The sequence below is a fragment of the Hermetia illucens genome, chromosome 4 (genome assembly GCF_905115235.1).
Source record: "Hermetia illucens chromosome 4, iHerIll2.2.curated.20191125, whole genome shotgun sequence".
NCBI classification, from domain to species: domain Eukaryota; kingdom Metazoa; phylum Arthropoda; class Insecta; order Diptera; family Stratiomyidae; genus Hermetia; species Hermetia illucens.
The window spans coordinates 32,751,301-32,779,022 of NC_051852.1; the positions used below are offsets into that span (position 1 = coordinate 32,751,301).

The 27,722-nt window shown below is 43.8% G+C and overlaps 1 protein-coding gene across 1 annotated transcript; it reads right to left on the bottom strand.

The window, feature by feature from the left end:
* Positions 1–18,373: 18,373 nt before the first annotated feature.
* Positions 18,374–19,011, bottom strand: LOC119656090 (general odorant-binding protein 99a-like). The gene is made up of 2 exons (XM_038062393.1): positions 18,852–19,011; positions 18,374–18,781 (listed from the first exon to the last, which is right to left on the bottom strand). Exons 1-2 carry the CDS (start codon positions 18,888–18,890, stop codon positions 18,425–18,427), a joined length of 396 nt encoding a protein of 131 aa, XP_037918321.1. The 5' UTR covers positions 18,891–19,011; the 3' UTR covers positions 18,374–18,424.
* Positions 19,012–27,722: the final 8,711 nt, after the last annotated feature.

Below are 27,722 nucleotides of genomic sequence, written 5' to 3' on the forward strand. Positions count from 1 at the left end.
CGCCTTTTGTCTTGCTGTGTACAATGTCTGCCACTTCATCAACACATACACTGCATTCCACTAGCCGACGTAGTTGCTCGTTTATTACTATCTCAGGACAGATTACTCAAATGGTGTGACTCAGACACGAGATAATGAAAGCTTGGAGTTTTCTAGTAACAGTGGCAGTTACTTTCCATGTGCTAATTTTTTCATCTAGCAACACAGCGGTAATATCATCGAGAGACAGCTCCCACTTGATTTTGATATTTGTATTTTCAAATTTTGGATGAAACACCGATAGATTTTAAGCGCTATTAATATATCAAGTGACATTAAGTTCATCGCTTAACAATGCTTCCTATATTCATATATAAAATCTCACTCCGAACCCCACGTTCACATTGTGGGAAGTCTCCAGTAAATGCCTACTATACAAAGATTTGTACTTTCCAAGTTGTGAAAAGTCACAGACTTCGAGCCCTCTATTGAATTTGAGGAATGTAGTCGCAGTCGAGGTGCAGATTTTGAAGACCTCCCCAGATTCTGGTTTCCCACAGAGAAATCTGTGAAAGACAAGCTCTCTATTACAGTGAAAAGTCTGCGCTTCGTCCCGAAAGCTCCGTTAGCTAAAAGAAAAATATAACAACCCCCATAACGAGAGAAACAAGAAACTCCACTAAGACCGCCTTTTCCTTGCTGGTCAAATCGACCAGAAAAGGGAAGAGAAAAACTCAACAGAATTGAACTTCAGCGACTATTGAAGCGGAGGGCAGGCTAAATCTTGCCTGTCAGAAGCTTCTCTTCCATGCACTTTATCATGGTTCTTAACCGTGTCACATCCTGTGAAGTACCACCTTGAGTGGATTGCCCTTTCTGGTAGAAAAGGGATGATTTCGGCCATTAATGCAATCAAACAGGGTAAAGCGGCTGGGTTTGACGGTCTCTCTCCAGAATTATTCATTGTTGAACATGCAGTTTCTACAAATCTTCTACCACCACTCGTAGGGAAATCTTGGAAATCCGAGACATTTCGAAGGGAGTGGAAGAAAGGGATAATCGTTAAGATTCCAAAAAAGACACCCGTTTTGAGTGCGACAATTGGAGGGGTATCTGTGTGCTTCCTGCCGTCACAAAATTATAGCTAAAATAATTCTGGGACTCATCAAAGAACACCTCGATTGACATCTTCTCGGATCCTCATGCACGGGCCCTATCTACACCCTACTGATCATTTTGGAATACCGGCTCTTAATCAATTACGAGACGGCAGGGAAGATACTTGCCGTGGCTTCACGCAAGAGGGACATTCTAGAGAGACCAGTAGTGACATACGGTGACATGAGATAAAATACGAGAGGAATCTAAGGGTATAAAGCTGAGTCCACCAGGGTTGCATCTTGACACCGATATTATTTCTTCTTGTTATTGGTGGACGTTGACATCTCAAGCACCAAGCCTATGCTCTCACCGGGTCATGGAACTTGATCAAATGGCTCCGGATTTGGAAGTACGCTGGCCTGATATTATCAAGCAAAGAACTTGGTCGGTGCATAGGCCTGACACCCGTGGGAAATGTGATCGGGAGGTGTAAGTGGCAGTGGTTAGATGACATAAAAATGGAAGGGCAATTGCATTCCTGGCTCTCTATGCAGTGGAACCCACTCTTCCAAGATGGCTAACGAATGGGTCGCCTCAAATCATTTGACGCAGAAGGGGCAGTGCGGGTTTTCGGGAAATCTTGGGAAAGTAGGGGGAAAGAGTTGAAGCGCATTTCTTCGGACCGCGAACAATGGTACATAGATGTGGTGATGAAAATAATCGTAATCATAGACACAAACATGGGGGGCGAATTTGAGACCCTTGTTATCAAAACTCAAAGTGGTTTCTATGCCTCTTTGACGAAAAGCGAAGGTTGATTAGAGCGCCACAAAAATACGTAATTTTGAAGAACCTAGCCAGTACTGTAAATTAGCGCGAACTGAGTTAACCAGTCTCTAAAAATCTATAAATTTCCACCTGACGCTGTTAATATTACTGGTTGTTGTCGGCCCATACAGTGCTCCTTTTCATTTTCACCATAAAATACTTTCCAGCTACCGATAACTGGAAACCCACCACCAGAGAACAATTCAGCAAGGATCAAACCAAGTGCTTCATATATGGACATGTTCCCGCGCGCTGTGCTGACCAAATTATGAGGAATCAGTACCCCGATTAGTCCAAATGCTACTATAGATGTATGTTCCGGAAAAGTAGCATCTGGGATGACACCACCGCATGCTTAGAATTTATCAACCAAGGATTCAACGTATCGTAGGATGGTATGCAACAGCAATGATATGAGGGAGAAGAATTCGTGCGTATGGGCCAATGAGCTTGCGAAATGTGTGTGGTCATACAATTATGTTAAAAGGAGCGAGTATTAGATATTCGAAACTATGTTTTTGTCACAACGAATCAATTGTCTCATTGTGTATCTTCATTAAAGTTTACCCAAAAGATAAATGTTGGTGCTAAATTATTCTAAACACTTCGGAAATTTCTCATTAATTTTTCCAGTTCTTAACTTAAAAACAAAGTAGATAACGATTTCACGCATCCATTACGGTCATGTTGATCCCCCACCAGGTCTCGACCAAGACCATGTTCGCATAACCGAAGGAAAAAATCCATTTCCATAAAATTCCCCGATAAGCAATATAATAAAAGATATTTAATGAAATATGAGGAAAAAATGTAACGAGCTATAAAATAAGAATATTTATTGACACTCATAATTCATCGAAGGATACTAAACTCGGGAAAAAAAACTCGCGCCTCCTTGCTCTTTCTCTTGTACGTGCTGCGCGCGGACGGGAGAGGCCTGTTGTCAGCTAAGGAAAAAGATATCATGAGGAGTCGTGATAATGTTTTACTGTGGGTGGTGGGAAGGACGAAAAATGTTTTAATTTCAACTTGTTTCATACCATCGCGTCTTTTTTTGGTTCGACTCTTTTGTAAGTCGATTTATTCAAGGACCTTTACACGTGGAAAATTTGAGCTCGAACTGTATGGAATCAGACGTAAGTAAGGAGAAAATTTCCTCGTCGTATGTGCTTTTCTTTGCCAATTTTGGAAATTTGGTACTAACAAATTAACAAACTCTCTCCCCAACCCAAGTTGAATCAACATTATAATTATAAAAGGGTAGCAGATCATTTCCGTTAACCTTAACTTGGTAGAGTAGGTGGAGTGTTCGTTTGGCTTAAGTGGCCGCTCGGCAAAAGGCTTCTGAAGATTCAATTTGGGCTGTAATTCAGCGTAAATAATCGCTTCCGTATTTCAGAGCTTGGGATCCAGTTGGCAGCTTTCAAGTAAGCTAATAGTCTTAGGATCTTGTGGCTGTAGTTAACCTTGGATTATATTACAATCCAAGAATGTCCTCTTCAACGTTTGATACCTTACCAGAGCCGAGCTTTCGTAAATGAAATCTGCAAGTGTGCTAGTTTCCCACCTCGCTCATTGGTGGGAGGGATAGTCTGGTGTGTCGGCAAGAACTATATCCACAGCGGCTACTAGGTCATATTTCTCTCTCTCCCTCTCTCTTTTGGAAGGGGTGCGTGAAAGCGTCTATGAGCTGACTGTTGAATTCATTCTCGCAACACGGTTATAGTGTACCTATTAATCATAGTATCTCAAGCAAGCCTATAACCGTCAGGAACTTCAGTATGTTCCCTACTTCCAGATTTTTCAACTTTGCATCTGGTATTAAGTGTTCCCGCAGATACCTCCATCTACTTTGCACAAGTGCGGGACACTGTCCGAGGATGTGTATAGAGGTTTCGCCATACTCCGCACGAAACTTGCAGGCAGTGCCCGTAGATATCCCTAACTTCCCTAGGTGATACTTTAGCTGACAGTGACCAGTGAGAACCCCCACTATAATTCGGAGGTTCTTTAGGGTGAGGTTTATACAATCCTTTGTGCGCACGGGTTTGGATCCCCCAATAAGTAAACTGGACTGCTCCATCTCTGGTAGGCCGGCCCAGTATAGTTCCCTCAACCTTCCTCTTCATTTCTTAGTGGCATAGCCATGAAGCCGTTTCCGATTCCAAAAAAGGGTTCTAGCCCGTGTAAAGGCGTTGCCTTCCAACCTTGCATGGCCTGGAACCCAAAGCATCCAGACCTTGTTGGACGATCCGAATGTATTCAGTCTCTCAAGGCATTCCCATAATAGCTTAGAGTTCACCTGGTTGGACCTAAGTGCCTTGATCGCTGTTTGGCTATCGGTGAGAATAGCAATGTTCTGCCTCCTGTAGTTCCTTTGGAGATTAAAGGAGGGATATCTGTCTATGGCGTATATTTCCGCCTGAAATATGCTAGTGTACCTGCCCATTGGCGCGAAGTCCATTTTCCTTGGACCACTGATATCAGAACCCGCTCCCTCTGCTGTGAGGGATCCGTTAGTGTACCAAGCAATCAGTTGCAGGTTTAAGCCATATGTGGCAGAATGCTCTCCCAGTTTGCCTTGTTATTCCAACGTGTTTCAAACTTCTTATTGAAGTGAAACCTCGTTGTAATGTTATTCCTTGGTATCAGTAATTCGGGATACCGCCTAGAAAGAATATCAATCTTCATTCGATTTAGGTAGGGCCCCTCTTTGCCTGCATCTGTATGTGCACATGGATAGGGGTTCATCTCAGAAGGGATGTCGTTGGGAATGTCCTCATTGCCCCATACAAGCCAGTCTTTGGAGCTTGTGTAATTCCCTGGCTTGTGTGCTGAGTTGGGTTCTTTCTGCCCAGATTACCGCTTAATAGATAATCATTGGCCTTACTATTGCAGTATATATTCAAAGTAGCATCTTCGGGCTGCAACCCCATTTTTTCCTCGTGGTTTTCCGGCAAGTGTTTCCGACATGTGTCTTCCAGAGTAATTTTTGGTGTAGCGTAATTCCCAAATATTTGACCTTTCTTTCTCGTTTCACCTCCATGTCATGTAATCTTATGGCTCTCAGGTGATCAAGCTTACGCCTCTACCATACTACCATAGTGTTTTGGCTGGTCGAGCGTAAGGTAAGGTACTTTTCCATTGGTTTTTATTCCACAATAGTCTCGTTGATCACTACGGGACGCAAGTTTGGGATCTTCTCTTCAATCTAGATGACTACTTCGACTTTTTTTAACGCAAAGCTGAAACCATAATCAGGCATCCATCCACTTTACCTGTCCCATAAATATGCCCCAATAAGTGCCGGAACATCATCTGCATAAACAACTAGGCGCGACTCTTTTGGCGTGTCGAATCCTAGAAAACTATCGCAGGATCCATTCAGGGAATAAAGCCCTAGAATGGATCCCTGTACCTTTGGCCCTTTAGTACCCTGTAGAGCAGAAAATCGGCAATGGAGTGAATTTTCTAATGTGAAGAGTATGAAAGATAAGACTCTTTCAACATTCAAAAGTTACGTCTGGAAGAGGTTCTCTGGTATAGGACAGACTGGGGACAGCATGCTGTGGAAAGCCATTAACAATTGAGTGTTTGGCCTTGACATGACCGAAAAGGCAACGATGGTTGATATTGATGGCAACCTAGCGGGTATTGTAGTTGAGAAGTACCCAAAAGACGCAGAGCTATATGGTAGCGAAACCATTCATGGCATCAAATCATGGTTCTGGGTAGTCTCCCTGGGCTAGACGAAAAGATGGTGATGGTCCAATTGCTAATCATAGCACAACAATACTGTTAATTTCCATGTTTCAAACTCGATCATTGAATACCTGGGAGTAATGATTAATGCTAATTTGAGCTTTAAGGGGACAATTGAACAATCTCTGAGGAAAGACAGCAAGGGAAAATTTATCGTGATGATGATGCCTAAAATCTGCGTGACTGACCCCATTACCCTGATCTCGTATATTGAGAGTGAGTCAAACGCAGAAACGTGGAATTCAATGCTCACCTGACGCAGTAATTGTTTCATCATTCCTGATTTATGGAGGAGGGAAGTAAATTGTACAGTTCGTGTACGTGAAACCCTATAACCCCTGTAGAGGAAATGGTATGGGATTGCGTCAAGGTAAATAAGCTCTAAAACCGTTTCGGACATGTTTCCTAAATGTAAACCAAAATCCACCCCTGAAGCAGTAATTCATCATGTGATCTCCCCGGGGATATTCATGGACGCCAGCAGTGTATTTTTAAAGTTTCCACCTCTAGCCATAGAAAAGGTAGTGGGCCCAAGGCTTTTATAGCTATCTGTACTAACTACCAAATTCCCTTGAGCAGTTGCGTACTGTTTCAGCAATTGACATCCTTTCTAGATTGTTAAATGATCTGCCTGAAAATTGTTGACCTGAGCCAGAATCACTAGCAGGGGCTATGTACTCCCGAATACACCCTCCTCCGATTTGTTGGATATAATCCTGCCAATTACAGCTTCCAAAGACCTCCCTTAGCAACGGTGCTACTATCCTTACTCCTCCAACGTAATTGGCAGTCAAAGTCGAACCACAAATCCCGCATGACAAATGACAGAGCCGATGTCAGTGCCCTTGTTTGCCCAAATTCCGAAGGAAGCTCCTAAATTTACTGCTGGCCGCAATGTGAGATTTTCGCATTCCTTGGATCGTTGTAATCATAAAGTTGATCGCATTAAAATCCTCCTGACATCCTAGCATTCTGCGGACAAAATTTTCCGGTGATAGTATTTCACCCAAAGTCCTCTCTAACTTTTCCCTTTCTTGAACGAACTTTGGGCAATAGAAGAAGGCGTAACCGCAGTTTGGACAATTAAGTGAGGTGTCCAATCTTACCCTGACACTGACGGTGAGATTATAATTGGTGACCTCGTGCTTTTTCTCCACACATTCCCCGATGTCAGGAGTCAACCTGCAGGTTCACCGACCCTTTAAGAGTGACGTCATCGCTGCTGCCTTCTACTACTGTTAAGATTTTAATGGGTAGCATTCCTGAGACGATCAAAATCTCATTTCAGATGGTTCTGAAGCCAAAACGCAAACTTAGGGCTGCTCTTCTGTAGATCACACTCATTTTATCTACTACCTTGATCCAATATAAGGATTGTTGCGCCAACGATTATTATTATTATGTGCTCCAAATTGCAACTACGCAAGATAGAACTCGCCACTCTGGCTATAAGCAACCTGCAATTATGCCGTGGAGTTAAGTACACCAAGCATAATATACGGGCTCCCTTAGGGGCAAGCCCAGTACGGAACCCAGTTTGATACCCGCGGAGACATCGTTCTTCTTGGGTTCATCATCGGCGTATTACCAGAGAATGTCTTCTTGGAAATAGCTATCGGTAACAGAGATAGACGGGAACACCAATCATTGCGAGGGACATATATATGCACCTTCAGTTGGCATTCTTCATGTCCGAGTTTACCAGTATGTAGTATTTGCTAGTACTACTTTTTGCGTGAATAGAATTTGTGGCCAAGCCAACATATTATAGATTACCCACTCTAACCTTTTTACCATAGCATCCAGAAGGACAATGGCCCACTTGGAGGTTCGCCAGCTTTAGGTAGCAATATCAACTTCTACTGTAAATAAATATCCGGTCGGACATACATATTTTGACCAATTCAGAAAATATGTCCGGTCTGGATATTTCGGCGAACTTAAGGGCCTTATTCCGTATAGATAGAGAAAGATAGATAGAGACCGATGAAAGATCACACCGCCTCTCTCTTGCTGGGGAAATAACCCTTGAATGACATTCAACAACAAAGTAGAACACATAATTTGTAGAGATGACCAATCGCTAAGTTGTTCCGTCATAATCCTCTAGGTGCTATACCATAGGTTAGGTTTACATTCGCCTTCAAGCACAGCGGCTTAAAATATTCCCCCATGTTCGACTGGATAGCGAGCCTCAGGTTTCTCTGGGTTTTCTCGTATGCACGCTCTGCCTGAAACTTGATCGATTATCTTGGCCCCCTAGCAGGCGGATCGAAGGCTGGGAACTTCACTGATTCACCAGTAGTTGGGTCTTCTATTGGGGAATATACGGCTTCTAGGCATAGACACGTTACATGACATAGCTATGCACTCTGGGAGCTCTTTCTGTGAGAAAGCCAATCTTAATAGAGCTTTTGTAGATCTCCATGATGCCTAATCTGTCAAGACACCACCCAGCAGTGCAGAGTTGACAAAGGAGAACTGAGCCAGGCTCCTCTTTCCAAAAGATATTTACATTACCTTCGCTGGCCAACGGTAACTAGACAAAGGCATCTAATAGAATTCGGCTTTTCGTTATTCTCTTTGGTTCCCCATTCGAGGAATTCGTGCATCGTGAACAAGGTTGTCTAACATGTCTTCAAACTCAAACTGAGTGGAGCATAACAGCTATGCATATAAACACCAAATCCCCGCTCCATCAATGGAATATGTAACGTCATGGGTTCTGTAGGGCAATTTCCAACTCAGATTCACAAATAGTATGCTAAAAGATTGACTAAATAATATGTTGACTTTCAGTTAACGCCTTCCTAAATTCCGTGCGTTACCATTAGGGCGGGCCGATATGTACTTAGCCTACAAAAGCAAAACAAAAATTTTGGAAACGTAGCGATTTACTTCTCAGCGTAGTCTCATCTTTGCTCGATGCACTTCACCCAGCGATACTGCAACTTCTTTAACTTCTCTGAAAAATACATTTTCTCGAGGTCAGCAAAGTAGGCCTCCGTGCAGTGATGAGCAAAGTAGGCCTCCGTGCAGTGATGACCTCTTCATTCGACTCAAATTTCTACCCGGCGAAAGGATTTTTAAAGATTGGAAACAAAAAGAAATCGCGTGGGTCTAGAGAATACTGTTAATGGGGTAGCAGTTCGTAGCGTAATTTGATCAATTTGGCCTTGTCGAAGAGCCGGTGCATTGTCATGGTGGAGAACATTTTTTCTGCAATTTGGCATCGAATCAGCCTAATGACTTGACCTTCTCCAGGTAGGCGATGCAGATCAGGCTATGTCAATTCCAGAAAATGGGGGCCATCACCCATCCGGCCGATAGGGCAGTCTTCGCCTTCTCCCGAGCATGTTCACCGGGTGGCATCCACTTTTTCGACTGTTCCTTGGTCCCTAGTATGGACCAGTCGAGCCATATTTTGCCGACTGTCACGAAACCAAGCAAAGTCTCCTTTGAGCAGCGTCAAACACTGCTCTGAAGTGGTCTAATGGTTGTGGTCCGAACGTCAACGAGTGAGCAAACGGGGCAGTCTTCTCCTGACCAAAATTTCATGCAAGGTATGACCCACGCGGTCCGTTGAGATGCCTACCATCTCAGTTATTTCGCGCACCTTCAATGGAAGGTCTGTCTGACAATGGATTTTAGCGACGTTACCCTCGGTGGCAGCCATTTTCGGGGCATCTGGAGGTGGCTCATCAAAAGCCGATGTGCGACCACGTTAAAACTCGTTAAGCCAATTTTTTAAGGTCCCATCCCAGAAGCAGAGCCACCGTACACTGGATCCAAGCGGTCTTTGATTTCGCTCCGTGATTTTCCTTCCTCTTTCTGCGGTCAAAATAAAACTACGAGTCCGATTCTTTTAGAATTTGGCAAATAGCCGTCTAGGAGAAATTACTTCACGATGGTGAATTTTTATTGCGATATTAGCGCCATAGGATAGTGCAGCTAATTATTTATCGGGCCACTCTCGTACTTCCGGCATTATTTCCGCATTTCCGTTCTCCCGATAGCTTCTGCATCGATCAGATCATTCAATGCATTTCAAATACATCTTCCGATCCGATTCGAATTTTCCCGGGCATATGCAAAATCACAATATACTCCTCGGCAAGTCCCTCCAATTTGAATTGTATGCATGCAGTTGTATGAAGGGTAATTCTTCCGGATTAGAATTTTATTCTTCATGGGTCCCGACGAGATATCTCCTTTTAAATTGGCTTTAAATTTTGGTGTTTACTGATCTCCCTTTGCTTATCTTTTTCATGAAATTTTGGCATTAGATCCCAGAGCTGACAAGCTTTTTCTGGAGTACCACGATAACAAGCTTTCTTCTTGAACAAATGCTTGAGTGTTGTTTTAGCTTTTGTCATTTTTTTTCGGCCTAGTTACTGGTGTTCTCGGTATGATGATAGAAAACCTCCTTCTCTAAATCGGTCGAGGGATATATACGATTACTTGTTCGTTTGCTTACTCCCAAAAGCCGGTACTGGGGTCCCGAACCACTACATTGTAAGTTTACTCTATCTTTCGTCTTCCATGGTCACTTTGTGTTCTGAGTATCTTTCCTGTTGCTATTTTGGTCCCTGCTCTAAAGATAACACCATGCACGGTTTGAAAAGAAAGTGAACACGTAACAATGCATTATTTGTCATTAGTGAGGAAAATACGGGGGTCTTTCGGTGGGTTAAATACTTCAAGGATCCATTCTCAAAAACTACCCAGGCGAAAAATCTGGACCCAAAATATTCTTTGCTACGATACCTGCTCCAATGAAGTTAATAATAGTACATTATTATATTTTGAAAATAGTTATAGGTATAGGTAATATAGGTTTAAATAAGAAGCATTGGACTAGAAAGTTTGGTGGAAGTCCTAGCATTACTAGCAAAGCTGTAGTCAGTCAAACTTGTCCCTTTTGCTTGAAATTACTAGTCCCTAAATAATAAAATGTCAGTATCGGGTATATTCAACGTATATACCCTGCGCACTATCATTGATATGACTCCAAAGATATTTGGTCCTAGCCGCAAAGAAAGTCGGAACGGCTGGTTAGACGCTGAATGTAAGCTAGCAACGGAACGGAAGGCTGCTCCATACCGAGTATTGTTCCATTCTCAAAGAACGCGGACACGAGCAAGGACTTATCACGAACTTGGATGAGCAGAGAAGCGACTTTACAGACGGAAACAGGAAGCCAACCATTAGGTCTGTGAACTCGAAAATTATATGGAGTAACCGTATTTTGATGAACTGCTCAAGAACCAGTATAGGGAGCAGTTGGAGGTCCCGCCAATTGAAGACGACGGACAAATGCTGCCACCACCAAGCATAGAAGAAACAGTCCGTGCAATCCACCGGCTGCATAAAGTGATTCACGATACCGGGGTAAATGCAAAAGGTACGATCCTCTTTAAGTTCGCCAATTACTGGCCTATGCTGATGACATCGACGTCATGGGAAGAACGACCCGAGACATACAAATTGCCTTCATCCAGATCGAGCAGGCAGGCAAGACAAAATATATGATGGCAACATCAGCACCAAAAACCAACCAACTAACGACATCAAACTGCACTGGTCAAATGGGAAGGAAATTACAACCACTAACAGCTATATCGAAGAAATCGCGCACGGTTGTTGGCGGCTAAAAGAGCCTATTTCAGCTTATAAAAACTGTTCCGTTCGAAACGTCTCACCATAGGGTCAAAACTCTTACTGTACAAGACTATGATCTTCCCAGTCCTCATGTATTCATCGGAGACCTGGGTTCTTAACAAGAAAAATTGCGAACTCTTGGTCGCGTTCGAGAGAAGAATCCTTCGAAGAGTTTTTGGCCCCCTACATTAGGATGGACGATTCCGTAGGCTACATAACGACGAAATCTATGAGCGATACTACGACCGTTAGGTCATGGCTAAAATCCGACTGAACAGGTTGCGGTGGGCGGGTCATTTAATCCTTGTGGATAAGGATGATCCAGCCAGGAAAGTCTATGAGGGCAATATCTATGGTAGAAAAAGAAGACGAGGCAGATCCGGTCTAAGATGGAGCGATGACGTAGGTCAGGACGCCAGACAGCTTTTAGAGATATCGAATTGGTGGACCTCGGCGCAAAACCGGGGTGTCCTATTAAGGCAGGCCTAGACCGGACACCGGTTGTTGCCCCGTTGAGGATGATGATATGCACTACGAGCTATATATAGCTGATTTTTATATAAAAACTGCATAAAGTCTTCTATACCCTAGACGACTTGCTTTTATTACCTTTAATTAATTATTATTAATCAAATTTAATAATAGTTATATTCTGCATTGAAATCCCAAAGGAATCTCTACGTGTATGGCACCCCATAAGGACAACCTCACCTAAGATCAGACGTGCAGGGTGGGAAACCGATAACCACTGTGTAGTGTTTTCATTTTACTTTCCTAGTGCAAAGTATCCGGAACGAATCTCATTGAAGTGAATTTAATGTGTTGTTTCGTCTTCTCCAATGTATTCTCTTTTTTCTATTAACCGACGGATCACCAACCCCCAAAGTAACGGTATCGAAATTTATCCTCATCATCAGCAGGATAGCGAATAGATACGACGTATTGAAGTTCGCGCGACCCTTCATTTCGTGGCATCATACTCAAGTCAATAATTTATGGTTAGGGAAATTATCCGCGTATAGGTCGCGGGAGAGGCATTTTTTCGTCTTCGTTCGGAAGAGGAGTTTTCCTCCGTATCTAAATGTTATCCTGTTGAGTTTGGAGACTCCCCCTGAAGATTTTATTTATGGAAACTGAATATGAATGATATCAATAAGGTTTTTGGATTTTGCTAGGATCAGGGCTCACTGGCAAACGCAGCGGATGAGAAAAGTTAAATTTTCAAAAAAAGCCCAGAGGTGAGCGATATTTTTCTTCTGGAAAAGATTTGTATAATCTTTAATTAACAGCTACGATTTTACCACTACCGGCGGAAGAAACCTTGCCTACCTTTCAGCACAAATGCACATACACCTTTAGATTTTTTTCCTTCTACCGAATACCATTATTATCCGCGCTATATCATCTATATTCATGGATTAGGATTCAATTTTTATAATACCACCCAACCCCGTCGTGCCAAGTATAATTCAACCCCGCCGCGAGTGTTCCTTTCAAAATGTTAGACGCAGGGAAATATATTCATAAAACCATTCAGGTCGTTAGTATTTATATATGAACGTTATCTAATCCTGGAGAAAATTTAAAACAATTGGAAAATATTCCTTAAGGATCTATTGAGCGTTTCGAATGGGTACAGCGATGTGCCTTTATTTGCTACAGAAAGTTAAGAGCTTCATCTTTCCAGCGGATGAGTAATCGGTAATGAAATTAGCACGATCTTCCAGGTGTATTGGCTCAGCCTTTGAAAAGTGGACAAAAAGGGAGAGCTAGATTCCTCACTACGTTTATATTATTTTTGCAATTTAAGAATTTCCTAGAAAAGAACATGACATCATCATTTATCATCGCGATTTCACAGATTTTACACTTCCCTGAAAGTACTGCTGACTTTTTTGCAAAGAGGAACCTTTGATATGAAAAATTCGTGATAGTCCTTTTTAGGGTTCTAACCTTAGATGTGCTCAGCGATTATGACATATTCTCAAGAAGGGCTTACCAATTGATACTGAGATGCATTTGTATTCTTCATTTCGTTCCCTATAGAATTGCTATTGGATTACGCTCCCATCGTTAAATACTGCTGAGATAAAACTCGCTGTCATACCAGTCTAAGTGCAGTCCGGAAGGGGAAAAAAACTGTTAATTCAAAGAAGCCCTTGCCATCAGCTCCCTCCAACAGTTGAGTTGAGTCTTTTTCGCAAAAATAAGAGACCGAAAGTGATGCACAACGTGACTCCATCTGCTACCGCTTTTCAGCATCTCTCTGACAACGTTGCATTGTCTGAAGAAAGCTCCTCTGTGTCTGCATAAAGTTGCTGCATTCAAGGGCCCTAGCATTAAAGTCGCCTCATCCGCGCTGAAGACTGGACACCGTCCAAATCTCCAGTGTGCGCAAAGCCATATTCGCCAGGATACCTGAAAAGAGCGCAATTCTTGCTTTCGCTGCAGGTGCTCGCTTGGTGACCTACTTGACCGCATCTGCGGCAGTGTCCTTCTGCCGGGTTCTTGGCAAGTTACTGATGTGTCACCATTGTCCAGACACTTGTAACACTTGCTGGGAGTTATCCGCATTCGTAACCGCTGTTAAGAATTTTCCACGCGTGCTGCTCGGCGACTTTCACCGCTACGAAGTTTGGGCCCGAGCATTCAAAGGGAAAACTGATCCGGGCATTTTATAGCCCATTCCTCGACCTCCACATAGAACTTTTCTGAGTGGCAGTTAAGATCTCGGATTTCTTGAGAGAATATGGAATCTAAACTAAAAACGAGGCCCCCTTCTAATAGCCCCTTGACCACCTTACACAATGTACTCTTGCTAGCCGCTTTCGCTAACTTAACGGGGATTCCGCCATCCTTCGTTTTCTGTATGTAAGACGTTTTCGATTCATTCACTGAGTACTTCCGAAAATGTTTTTCTTGCTTCGGCCTTATGAACCGACGGAATGGAACCGTTCGTTCCTGTTACTCGTTTTCTATTCGTAGCCTGAAAGGAGGAAATCATGAGAAATGGCAAGATCATTGTCTTGTGCAGTAATAGCTTTGACCCTATAATGAGACGTTTCAAGCGGAACAGCTTTTGTAAGCTGAAATAGGCTCTGTTCGCAGCCAACAACTGTGAGCGGATTTCATCGTCGTAGCTGATATCGGTTGTGATTTTCGACCCTAGATATGAGAAATTTTCAACAGTCTCAAAGTTATAATCTCCTATCTTTATTATTTTCCTTTGACTAGTGCGATTTGATGTTGGTGGTTGCTTGGTTTTTGGCGCTGACGTAGCCACCATCTACTTTGTCTTGCCTTGATTAATGTACGGCCCAAGATCTCGCGCAGCCTGCTCGATTTGGATGAAGGTAGCTTGCACATCTCGGGTTGTTCTTCTCATAATGTCAGATTTGTCACCATAGGCCGGTAGTTGGGAGGACTCGAAGAGGGTGGTGCCCCGTTTTCACGTCTGCATCGTGAATCACTTTCTTCAGGGCCAGATTAAAGAGGACCAATGGTAGGGTCTTAGACAGTTGTTGACGTTGAATGGTCTCGAGAGTGATTCTTTTTTGCAAAATAACCAAAGCACCTTATTTCGAGGGTGTGCGTGGGTTCTAGACTGGAAACTACTGCTTTTGTGCCTAGAATGCTCTGTACTGTCTTGAGGGAGGTAGTGTTCTTGTTTGCTTTCGCCCAAAGGTTGCCGGTTCAAGTCCGGCGGATAGCCTTCTTCTGGGATGGCTTTGTTACAGATTTCTACAAGAACTGTCGCTTAAGATTTTGCTTCATTCGGTTTGGTGACCTTCTCTTTCTTCTCCTCTCTTCTTCTCCTTCTCTTCGAAGTCCGGTCTTCCTCTAGATCACTTAGCTCGGCAGATCATTTTAGCTCGAAAACAAATATCCCGCAACTACACGATCTCTCCATTACACCGATAGTTTGTGTGCTTTTTTGCGAGGGCCCCCCGCCTTGCATTGCAGCATCGCATGCTCTCGATATGCGTCTCATCATTTGCTCTACCCTTTCTGGTAGCTGCACCAGCGGAGTCGTACCCTCCCAATAGCATCTCTATGAATGCATCCTCTTCAACCTTTTTCACGGACCAACCCTGATTTTCAGCTCTGCGGAAACGTACATCACCACATGGCTCATATTCGATCTGGAGGAAAATTGCCTGGTGGTCGCTATGAGTATAATGCTCACTGGTCGTAATAGGACTGTCCCAATCCACGTCTCACACGTTGAAATAAGACGCTATGATCTTGGGGTTTCGACTTCTTGCATCCGAGACTAGCATACCTAGCATTCCTTCGAATTCTGCTATCGTCGCGCTTGTTGGAGCATAAAAACTATATATGTATATGTACCAGCTATTTGTGCCATGACGAATCCAACTTCTGGAAACTCCATCACTTCCTAAATAGCTTGCACTCCAGGCATCGCTCTTATTATTGCGATAAGCTCGCTGATTATTGTAGCTTCGATTCCCTTCTCATAGATGGTCTACGAGAGAAGGATTTCCGTTGCCTCGCAGTGGTTGAGCTTGATTTGTACCGTCAAGACTCTCCTAAACTCTGGGCATCTGCTGCTGCTTGCAACGTACATTGATGCTCAGACTTGCACTCCCTGAACATATGACATCTGAAGCGGCGTTTGAGGGACCCCTACTACCTGAGTTGCAAACGACCCAACCTATTTTTACTTGACCAGCGGCCAGTAATTTGAACGCTGCTTCAGCTGGTAAACTTATAGTTGACGTTTGCGTGCCTCAGTATGCCTTCCTCAGTCCTCTGATTGCGGAATCTTGCAAGGCAAGTGGTCTGAACTGCTTTTGTTAGGAGTCGCGGATATCCTCCTTGGTCGTGATTTCATCAATGTCCTTACATTGTATAAATATCCCCTGATTTCTGGACCGTACTTGTGCTTCTTCTTCTAAAGACTTCTCCACCTTGGCGAGGAAATCAGCTCCAGCATCAAATCTAATTTATTGGGGGTATCTGGTTCGGCTGACGTTTTCTCCAAGGCCCATCAGCTCAGGATCGGATTTGACCTTCCTGAGGATATCGGCATAAGTTTTTGGAGATGATAATTAATTCGGGCCGTAATCTTCTTTAATGTGTCGCAATTACCACGCGCATGGACCACCATGCTTCCTTGATTCCTTTTTGGGGCTCTACCTCGCTTGGGTCGATTGGAGCCGGCGCCGCAGTTTCCACGATTTTGGTAGCTTTGTTTGCCGTCCCCTTTGTTGGTGAGAGGCCTTTTTGCCTTTTCACGTTCTGCAAGGATCCGAAAGAATCATTTGCGTCCTCTCTACTCCCTCTTTCATGCCGCCTACCGCCCTGGATTTTGAGAGGGTGTCGCTTGTGTTGTTTGCAGATTGTGTTTGTCCTTTATAAACTCGTACAACTCTACTATTTTCCCTCCGAGTAGGGCAAACAATGATTCGTCTATATTCTGACACTGCTCCTCTGCTGGGTTGTCCCTGGGGGCACTGGGAACTGTCGTAACTATTAGCCTTCCGAGAGCTACCCTGGCTTTCTTCCTTCATCAACGTTGATTTCGGAGGAAATCGCGGGATTGTTAAGCTTCTCCTAAATGGACCAAACACAAGGCTCCCTGCAGTATTCGACAACACGGTGGCCAAGCAATCCGCCACCGAGGTGCTGTAGTCGAGGGATATTGACGACCAGGAGCCTGCTTGTCCACTCCTATCAGCCGCCGGTACTGGGGTTCCAAGTCGCTGCACCTTACATTTTTCTCTCCTTTCTTCTCCCATATCGGTTTCCTGTTATGGGTGTTCTTTCCATGGCCAATTTTGTCCACGGGTGGGTGTCTTTCTCCCACCTACCCGACCTGCGCATAAACATACCTTTGGACGCGCACCTCAAAATGCGTACATGTGCATATTCCTACGCATCCACCGAGCATTCCCTTATCCGCACGAAGGGACGCGCCTGATGGGAGATCCGCCAACTCCGGACAGGTGACTGTCTGTCCGTTACATGTATTTTTTCCGGAGATGGTTATAGCGATTCACACCAAATTTAGTGGAAAGGTGGAAATTGTGAACACCCGCGTATACAGTGAGTTTCATAATCCTATATTATACATTTTTTTGTCATCAAATATAGTCATGAATGAAAGGTCTCGCTTAGTACTTTTCAAAGCCGGTCTTAGTTTTGACACTTGTTGCGAAGGTGGGGAGTTCATGGGGTCGAAATTGATCATTTTTTTAACGGACCCGTTCTTAGAAACTTCCCAACCGAAAAATTTGAAAAAAATCAGGTATATGGTGCCTAGGCTGCGAAATATCCTACATACCGACGTCTGTTCAAATAAAGTTAATAATAGTATATTACTATAATTTTTTGTAATTGGCTGCAAATCCTCCCTTAGACTCACTCTTATACAATGAAATTTTGCAGCAATATAGGTTAATGTAGAGCAAGATCGTATCAAGTTTGGTGGAATTCCCCCTCTGGCGGCCTGTGCTGTTTCCTCACTTCTTCTTCGGCTCTCTTCCAGGAGTTTTATTCCGTGTAATAAGGTTCAGAAATTCCTTCTTTTGCAGTTCGTTTCGCTGGATCATGGTAGCAGCCATCATTTTCCGTAAGACTACCCTTTACCTCTTGAGTAGTTTTTCTGCTCAGCCCTTGTTTTTCAGATAAGGTTTCTATTCCCACCTGGTTCACGAGTTCGGCGCACTTTTTTCGTCAAGCTAGTGTCATATAACTCGGAGCTTGCCGTCTTTTCTCGTCACCCTTTTTTCGACTTCAAACTTAATAGTGTCTCTACTCGTTGGTCACCATAACTGTTACTCTTCACCGTGCAACTTCCTTTCTCACTACCAGTCGCCTTCTCCGCTCAAGAAATAAACCTTCCTACGTTTTGGCCCCAGAGTTGAGCTACAGTTAGCATTGCGCATTCACCCACAAATGTTTGTTGGCTTTATCCTTCCTTCTCCTTCCCAAATTGAAATTAATATGATAACTTCACATAGAAATTACAAAACACCTTCCCACAGAAATCTAGCCAGCTGAAATTAAACATCACCAATAAAAAAATCACTGCATTGTATATTTCACCACATCTTCCAAATCAACCTTTTTATGCTTTCCTCTTAAGATACTTGTTATCAAACAAACATTTCGCGATAGCTGCAGACCACTTGCATGGATCATCGTTCTTTTGGTCATCGGTGGTGCATTTCTTCAGATTATCCTTTTCCACTACCCATCCAGTCGCCTCGAACGATGCAATGCCTCTCTCGATATTGAACCCATTGGTATCATCCCAGATTCCAGACTTCAATCCAATGCAACGGTAGTAGCAGCCAGGCTCGTGGGGAAACTCGCCTTTCTTGATTTGCTCTTGACAATGATGGGAGACTTTCTCTGATTCGAAGCATTCTAGACGGTCCTTAATCAAATCTTCTGGCGCCTTTGTTTTCCAATCGGCTTGAACCTGTCCATTGGAATAGAAAAATGGATTCAATATTTGGATGAAAATATGCACATTTGATTGGGACACTTACCAAGGCTAGAACTGCACAAAGCACTATCAGAAACTTCATTTTGAAAGAGAAAGTGGTTGCCGGCTAAAACTCGAAGAACGAATGGTTGAATTTTCACTATGACATGACGCCTTTATATGGCCACATAGCTTTGTTGGGAAGACATATAAGAGTTCAAGCTTGAACTTGATAAGAAAGTGATAACGATTGTAATGACCATCACGAAGTCAATATAACCAGAAGATTAGAAGGTCAGACCGTCCCTAATCTATGAGACTTTCTCTATCAGCGTTATGGGTAAATGTTATTTTAATAACGAATCTTTGGTACCATATGCGGCAAATAAGCCACAGTTAGAGAGATATTTATTTGAATTCAAATTTTGCCAGTTTTGGCGAGTGGAAAGTTGTTAGCTAGGTTATGTTATCAAAGGTGCAAGAATATGTTGCAATAATGTCCGCAACAGAGAGATTCAGTGAAGAACTAAGTCAACTAAGAGGCAAACCTTCAGGAGCTCAATGGTTTGCAACTTAAGATGAATTAATCTTCCAACAATATATCATGGGCATCGATTTGTTTGCTTCAGCTGGTCTTTAATGGACCTTTTGGGTCAAGAGCTTATCTACAATCAGGCTGGTATGAAGTCTGGACATAGTACAATAAAATCCAACGTTCTCCTGATACCAATTGCACTTGCAGACGAATATTTCCGATAGCTTCATAGACTGTTTCCAACATTAAAGCGGCATTTAGTGCTAAAGGAAAGCTTTTGGGATATGTTATAATTTTCACAATCTAAGGAACATCGTTTAAGTATGCTGAACAATGACAACTGCCAGATCTTGTCTATCAGATTTACCATCTAAAATTTCCCACTTGAATTATTCCAGTTTATTCTTCCTAGTAGTAGCCCACGAATTACCTCGTTTACAAATATGGATTTCAATATATCAATGTATGTATACAAATGAGGATATTCTCATTTTCAAGCTCCTGTCATTTTAGTTGCACTAACCCTCTTATGTTAATTACATAGCATGCTTGTTGCAAGTCCAGATAGAGGGGAGCATTTGAGGCAACGTATTTTATGCAGGTCTGACGACAAGCAGTGCAAAGAGGGGATTCCCCATGAACCGGAGTTTTCTTGGGAGCTCAAAATAGGAAGTTCAGGTGAAATAAAAGGATAATATGAGGGGCGGGGAAAATTTTCCCTTAATCACCATCATCTACGGCGCAACAACCGGTATCCGGTCTAGGTCTGCTTTAACAAGGAACTCCAGACATCCCCGTTTTGCGCCGAGGTCCATCAATTCGATATCTCTAAAAGCTGTCTGGCGTCCTGGCCTACGCCATCGCTCCATCTTAGGCAAGGTCTGCCTCGTCTTCTTTTTCTACCATAGACTTTCCGGGTGGGATCATCCTCATCCATACGGATTAAGTGACCCACCCACCGTAACCTATTGAGCCGGATTTTATCCACAACCGGATGGTCATGATATCGCTCATAGATTTCGTCATTGTGTAAGCTACGGAATCATTCATCCTCATGTAGGGGGCCAAAAATTCTTCGGAGGATTTTCCTCTCGAACGCGGCCAAGAGTTCGCAATTTTTCTTGCTAAGAATCCAAGTTCCCAAGGAATGCATAAGGACTGGCAAGATCATAGTCTTGTACAGTAAAAGCTTTGACTCTATGGTGAGACGTTTCAAGCGAAATACTGTTGGTTGCCAGCAACAGTGCGTGGTTTTCATCATCATAGCTATTATCGGTTATGATTTTCACCCCAGATAGGAGAAATTTTCAACGGTCTCAAAGTTGCAGTCTCCTATCTTCATTGTTTTCATTTGACCAGTGCGACTCGATGTTGTTAGTTTTTTCGGTTTTGGCGCTAACGACGTTGCCACCATATACTTCGTCTTCCCCTGATTAATGTGCAGTCGAAGATTTCGCCTGCTCGATCTAGTTGAAGCTAGACTGTACATCTCGGGTTATTCTTCCCATGATGTCAATATCGTCAGCGTAGGCCAGTAGTTGGGTGGACTTGAAGAGGATGGTGCCTCTTGCGTTTACATCGGCATCGCGAATCACTTTCTCAAGAGCCAGGTTGAAGAGAACGCATGGTAGCGCATCCCCTTGTCTTAGAGCGTTGTTTCGTTGGGATATCTAATTCTCTCATGGCCGTGTACAGTTTTACCCTGGCATAGGCGGTCATAGACGGCTTTAAAGTCGATGAAAAGATGATGCAATTGATAGCCATATTCCAATAATTTTTCCATCGCTTGCAGAAAATCCGATCTGTTGCTGAGTTGTTTGGAGTAAGGATCCTTTGTTATGGGCGCGCAGAATATCTTTTAGATCATATTGCAAGGAAAGTTTCTTGTATACTTGGTGGTAGCAGTATTTGACCCTCAACTTCAATTGGCAGGACCTACAACTCGCCGATGTTCTAGTTGTTAAGTAGTTCACGAAAGTATTCAACCCATCGCTCCAATATGCCCCCCCCCCCCCCCATTCTGTCGGAAATCAGATTTCCCTCTTTGCCTCGGCAGGATGAACATCGAGGTGTGTGAGGCTTCATCCTGCTGACTTGTTCTTAAAACTTCCACGCCTGGTGTGATTGCTCCCTGTAGTTTTCTAGTTCACAGACTTGTTGGTTTTCCCAGGCTTCTTTTCTCCGTCTGTGAAGTCGCTTTTCCGCTCGTCGGATTTCGTGATAAGCCGCCGGTCGAGGCCGCGTCCTTTGAGAGTACAAGAATGCTCGGAATGCAGGATTCTTCCGTTTCGCAGCTAGCCTACATTCATCGTCAAACCAGCCGTTCCGACTGTTTTGCGGTTAGGGCCAAGTATGTTTGTAGCCGTATTTATGATAACGTTCTTCTGGTGATTGTGAAGATCATTTATTGATGCTTCATCTCTAGGATCTCTGCTGAGTGCGGTTATTGCGGCACCCATTTGCCTCTTATAGTTGTTGCCTAGGGCTGTGTTGTGAATGGCTTCAATATTAACTCTCACCTGATTGTCAGAGGGAATTCTGGGTCGTGTTATTATTCGAGCTCGGAGCACTTTGTCAACCAGATAGTGATCCGAGTCTATATTGGCCCCCCTGTATGTTCTGACATTCATTAAGGCTGAGAGGTGGCGGCGTTCGATCAACATGTGGTTAATTTGATTAAAAGTGGTCCCGGCTCGAGAGATCCACATTTTTTGTGGGCCGCTTTCTGCGCAAACCAGGTACTTCCAGCAACCATTTCGTGTGATACTGCTAATTGAATAATCCGCAATCAGTTACCATTTGAATTTTGATGTAAGCTATGGGAGCCAACGTATCGCCTGAATCCGGGCCCCGTCGCTATTTGGCTGTTAAAATCTTGAAGTATAATTTTGAAATCATATCTCGGACATACTTCGAGGGTTCGTTCTACTGCTTCGTTGGAAGTATCCTGCTCCGACTCCGCAGTCTCCTCAGTAGGGGCGTGAACGTTAATGAGGCTTCTATTTCTAAATTTGCCTCACAAACGTAGAGTACACAGCCGTTCATTTTTTGGCTGACTAAGAAACCTACCCCGAGCACATGGTTTACTGGATGCCCACTATAAAATATGGTGTAGTGACTCTTCTCCAGGAAACCGATCTCTGTCGAACGCTGTTACATTAGGCCTATATTGGGACAGGCTTGGCAGCTCCATCTCTGTACAGGGAGCGAACGTTCCATGAGAAAATGTGCAAATCGTTCTTCCTTTGTCGTTGCTGGGTTCGTCGTTGTGTTATCTGTCCAGTCCAAGGCTCCTGTTGCTTCGTAATAAGTTGCTTTCCGTGTAGGGCTGTCAGCCTTACCCAATCCCCAACCTGGAGGACTCGTTGGTACAATTTTCCATGTTTTTAGGTGCGGGAGACTCGCCTTCATCCATCTCCGTCTGCAGCTTTTCGTTAAGAGAGATCTACCAGCGGTCACCACGTGGAGGTGGAGGTAGGGTTTGGTAGTAGAGCTGTTGTTGTTGGTTTAGCAAGCGTTTTCCAGTTTTTATGCTCCATCGTGGGTAACAATCCATGTTTCGCCCCCTATCTATACTACCCTTTGACCACCAATATATCTATGTATGTATACAAATGAGGATGTTTTCACTTTCAACCTCCTGTCATTTTAGTTACGCTTACCCTGGGCCCATGGGCCCGGAGTACAAGCTACTAGCTTGTTTTTTTCATAATTTGCAGCCGCTTTTGTATAATTTTTACCCTAGGATCCTCAGTAAAACAAAATCCTGAGATCAGGGAAAGAGAAAAATAAAATAAAGTAGGAGGCGTGTATATGTTTGAGGTGGAGGAGAGGCACACACTCTGGGCACTCAGACCTTAGTAGTCCATTGCCCTCGATTCCCCCGTCTAACGGAATATCCTGGATTCGTTTATGTATCGTAGGATTTTCATTAGTAGTGATGTCTGATGTCTGCACTCACATAGAAAATATTCCGTGGACTCCACTTCCTCATTACAGGATGGACATATATCAGCTTGGATAATTCCTTTTCTGGACATATGCCCAGCTAGTGAATTATGACCAGTCAGAATGCCCACAATACTTCTGCAAGTATTTCTGCTTTTCGATAGGATAACCTTTGCAGTAAGTTTGTTTGGTTCTGACAGGAAAAGTTTGGTGTGTCTAGTAGCATTAAGGCTTCGCTACATGTCGTTATGGAAAGCTTGTTCCCAGTTTTTGATAGCAGTATCAGTCTATGCTACTGACACTCCAATTGCTGGTTCCGGTCCGGGCTGCCCAGAAAGCTGAAGCCTTTTTTGCTAAGGCATCCGAGATTTCATCTCCCTCTACACCACAATGACCATGTACCCAGAGTCATTCCACCGTATTGAATCTAGAAACAGAGTTCAATCAGTTTCTACATTCCTGAACGATTTTTGAAATGATCAAAATACTACCCAACGCCCTCAATACAGCTTGACTATCGCTACAGATTGCGATGCGCATGCGCTTCAACCGCTCGTCAATCATCCAGTTTGCCGCGCTTAGGATCGCCTTCAGCCTGAAAGACCGTTGTGTATTGTCCCAAGGGTAAAACCCACTTCTCGTTTTTATTCGAGAGGCAAACTAATGCTCCAGAACCATTCTCTGTTTTTGAGCCATCGGTGTAGAAGACGTCAGTATATCCTGACATGCAGTCTTCTGATTCGTCCCAGTTTTCTCCTCGCTTTAAGATAACATCATACCTTCTACTAAACAGATGTATACGGATCTGAGAATCGGAAGGCATTGCGAAAACTAAACTCAGTTCTTCCAATGACTCTTCCAATGCTCTGTGCCCCTCACTTCCATTGTTTTCCCACAGATCTAATCGAATTAGTCTATGAGCCACTATCAGTGCAGTGCTCTGAATAAACAAATTCAAGGGCCGCGAATCGAGTAATGCATTCAGAAATGCGCCGGATGTAGTGCTCATGGCATCGGTGATACCCAGACACACAGTTCTTTGCAGTGTGGCTAGTTTACAGCGAAAACTCTTCTGTTTCACCTTAACCCACCACACTACAGATGCATAAGCGAACATCGGCCTAATGATAGCAACATACATCCACATTACTATCTGGCGCCCAAGTCCCCATGTCGAGGCAAAGGTTCGCCTACACAGCGCATAAGCTGTGAGAGCTCGTTCCATCTTTATCTCTACATGTTTGTTCCAAAGAAGCTTCTTGTCTAGAATAATTCCCAGATATTTCACTTCTTCGGAGAGTTGAAGGGTTGTACCCCTCATTTCCGAAAGGCAAAGACCATTCAGTTTCCTCCTTTTTGTAAATAATACCATTGTGGTTTTATTTGGAAGTCTATGCCTGAGACACTGAACTGTCAATCAAATCAACGGTGCGAGGTCCCGACAACCAGCCAACAGAACCACGTCATCCACATAAGCTTGAACGTGTATTGGCAGATTTTGCAATTCGGATAGTATTGAGTTTATCAGCATATTCCACAGAAGTGGCGATAGCCGAGGGCAGCCTTTCATCGCTTCCGTTGTTAGGTAGCGATCAACACCCACTTCATCCACCTTACAAGACACAACTTCAAGAGGTCTTTGGTAAGGTCCATCATAGAATATGCTGCCACTTCCACTATGAACCCTCCAAAGTAAATTGAAAACAAACTCAACTAAATATCTACTTGTATCTCGAGATCATGTTTGGGGCTGACCAGAGTCACCCCATTATACCAGGTCTTTGCTTCGCCAAAAAGAGCCACCACTCCGTCTCAGAAGGCCTCTTCTGGCAGCCAAAGCTTCTTAAATTTAAGAAAAACCTACTAATTAGTGGTGCAAAACCCAGATGCTAACAATAGTCGGTCCTCAATCTATAAGTCTGTCCGAAGCCTGTTTGATACTTTAATTCCCAACGTTATTCCCGCAACCTCTATCAAGTGTCAGGTGTGACCTAGGTGACGTCAGCAGAGTCCACGGGGCGGCGGCGTATGGAGGGCGTTAAATCAAGGGGTTTTCTGGTCCTTGTGTCAGACGTTTTTTTCAGGAGAGATGGGTCTGCCTGCATTATAGTGGGTCCTTTGAAAGTAAGTACAGTTTTGGCTGCTGAACTTTTCATCATTCTTCAGGCCATTAATGTGGCCTTCAGAATAGGTGTAAAGAAAGTTTCTTTCATTACAGACTCTCTTTATACCTGTAACTTACTCAAAACAAACTGCCCTATCGCATCACCTAGCGAATAAAATACATCCCCTTGCTTCTGACTCCCTTTTTAAGTCACTGAAAATTCTATGGTGTCCGTCTCATACGGGGTACCCACTAAACGAAGGCACCCATCTTAGAGCTCGTCAGGCTCTGGAGTCTGGTTCTACTAGATTCATCGAACCCTCGCTTGGGGATGTTTTTAAAGCCCTCCCAAACACTGCTATGGAGAATGTTTTGCATCTCAACACTCGTATACTCCGGATTCTACGATGCATGTTTTTCGGATTTCAACACTTCGTATACTGGAACCACTATAATGACTAAAAGCACTAACTTATGTCAACCCCTTATTTAACTATCATCAAACTCAATTAATTATTACTAACTCAATGACGTCCATAACCAAAAACATTCATCATCATCGACGGCGCAACAACCGGTATCCGGTCTAGGCCTGCCTTAATAAGGAACTCCAGACATCCCGGTTTTGCGCCGAGGTCTACCAATTCGATATCCCTAAAATCTGTCTGGCGTCCTGACCTACGCCATCGCTCCATCTTAGGCAGGGTCTGCCTCGTCTTCTTTTTCTACCATAGATATTGCCCTTATAGACTTTCCGGGTGGGATCATCCTCATCCATACGGATTAAGTGACCCGCCCATCGTAACCTATTGAGCCGGATTTTATCCACAACTGGACGGTCATGGTATCGCTCATAGATTTCGTCATTGTGTAGGCTACGGAATCGTCCATCCCCATGTAGGGGGCCAAAAATTCTTCGGAGGATTCTTCTCTCGAACGCGGCCAAGAGTTCGCAATTTTTCTTGCTAAGAACCCAAGTTTCCGAGGAATACATAAGGACTGGCAAGATCATAGTCTTGTACAGTAAGAGCTTTGACCCTATGGTGAGACGTTTCGAGCGGAACAGTCTTTGTAAGCTGAAATAGGCTCTGTTGGCTGACAACAACCGTGCGCGGATTTCATCATCGTAGCTATTATCGGTTGTGATTTTCGACCCTAGATAGCAGAAATTGTCAACGGTCTCAAAGTTGTATTCTCCTATCCTTATTCTTCTTCGTGTTTGTGTTTGACCAGTGCGATTTGATGTTATTGGTTGATTCGTCTTCGGTGCTGACGTTGCCACCATATACTTTGTTTTGCCTTCATTGATGTGAAGCCCAAGATCTCGCGCCGCCTGCTCGATCTGGATGAAGGCAGTTTGTACGTCCTAACCTAAACATTAATGACTAACAATTGTTAAACTTGGAACGCGTGTCCAGCTTGTCCGGGTAGGCTCTGGCACTAAAGGTTTGTAAATGTTTCTGATAATATGGGCTAAGTGCCTGCCATTAGTCCTGTTAGTGCACTGCGTGGGTATACCACCCGGGTGCCAATTTTGAACTGTTAACCTGCCGGGTCCCAGGTGAAAAACAAAAACATCATATTGGCTACCGAGGGTCAGGTAAGGGTAGGTATGTAGGTACGCTTTGTGCCCCCTTTTGATGCCACAAACTCCTAAGACCGTGACTGTTGTTATGAGAGCAGGGAAACAGAGTCCAGCTGGCTCGGATCTTCAGAGCCAGCCCGTAGCATTCACGAAGGAAAGCAGCTCTCCGACCCTGCAGCTAGAAATCTGTCTGAGGTCCCCAAAGAATGGTTTACCCAGTGTCCGCAGCCTGACTCTAGCCAGAGCTGGGCAATCGCAGAGAAAGGGTCAGGTCAATTCGTCCAAGAATGAGGCTGTCGGAGCCTTCCATATCACGGAGTACATCATGACGACATGCGACTCATCGATGCCGAGACGTAATACTTTCCTCAGTAGAAAGCCGAACTGCTGGTGGAAAAATAAACTGTCTGATCTTGCATTCACGTGTCATCGTGCCTGACGAGTGGCCCACAGAGTAGTGGGTAGGATTAACTAGAAGGCAAAGCAGCGTGTCTATAGGGAAGTTCGAAATAATCTCAAGCTAGCCATACAGCGAGGCAAGAGAGGTTGATGTAAACCCGTGGTGAAATGCCCACAGGGTTGCAATGGGGAGATTCAAAGGTCAGTCACCTCCGAAATTACGTCTCACGATCTCGTAATGAAAATTTCTGAGGCTTTATTTCCTCGAGAGAGCACGAGTCGGCAAAAAGCTTTAGATATGGCTGTAACATATCCAGCAACGATGGAGACTTATAGTAGCCTGGGAGACAACAAAGCACGGGTT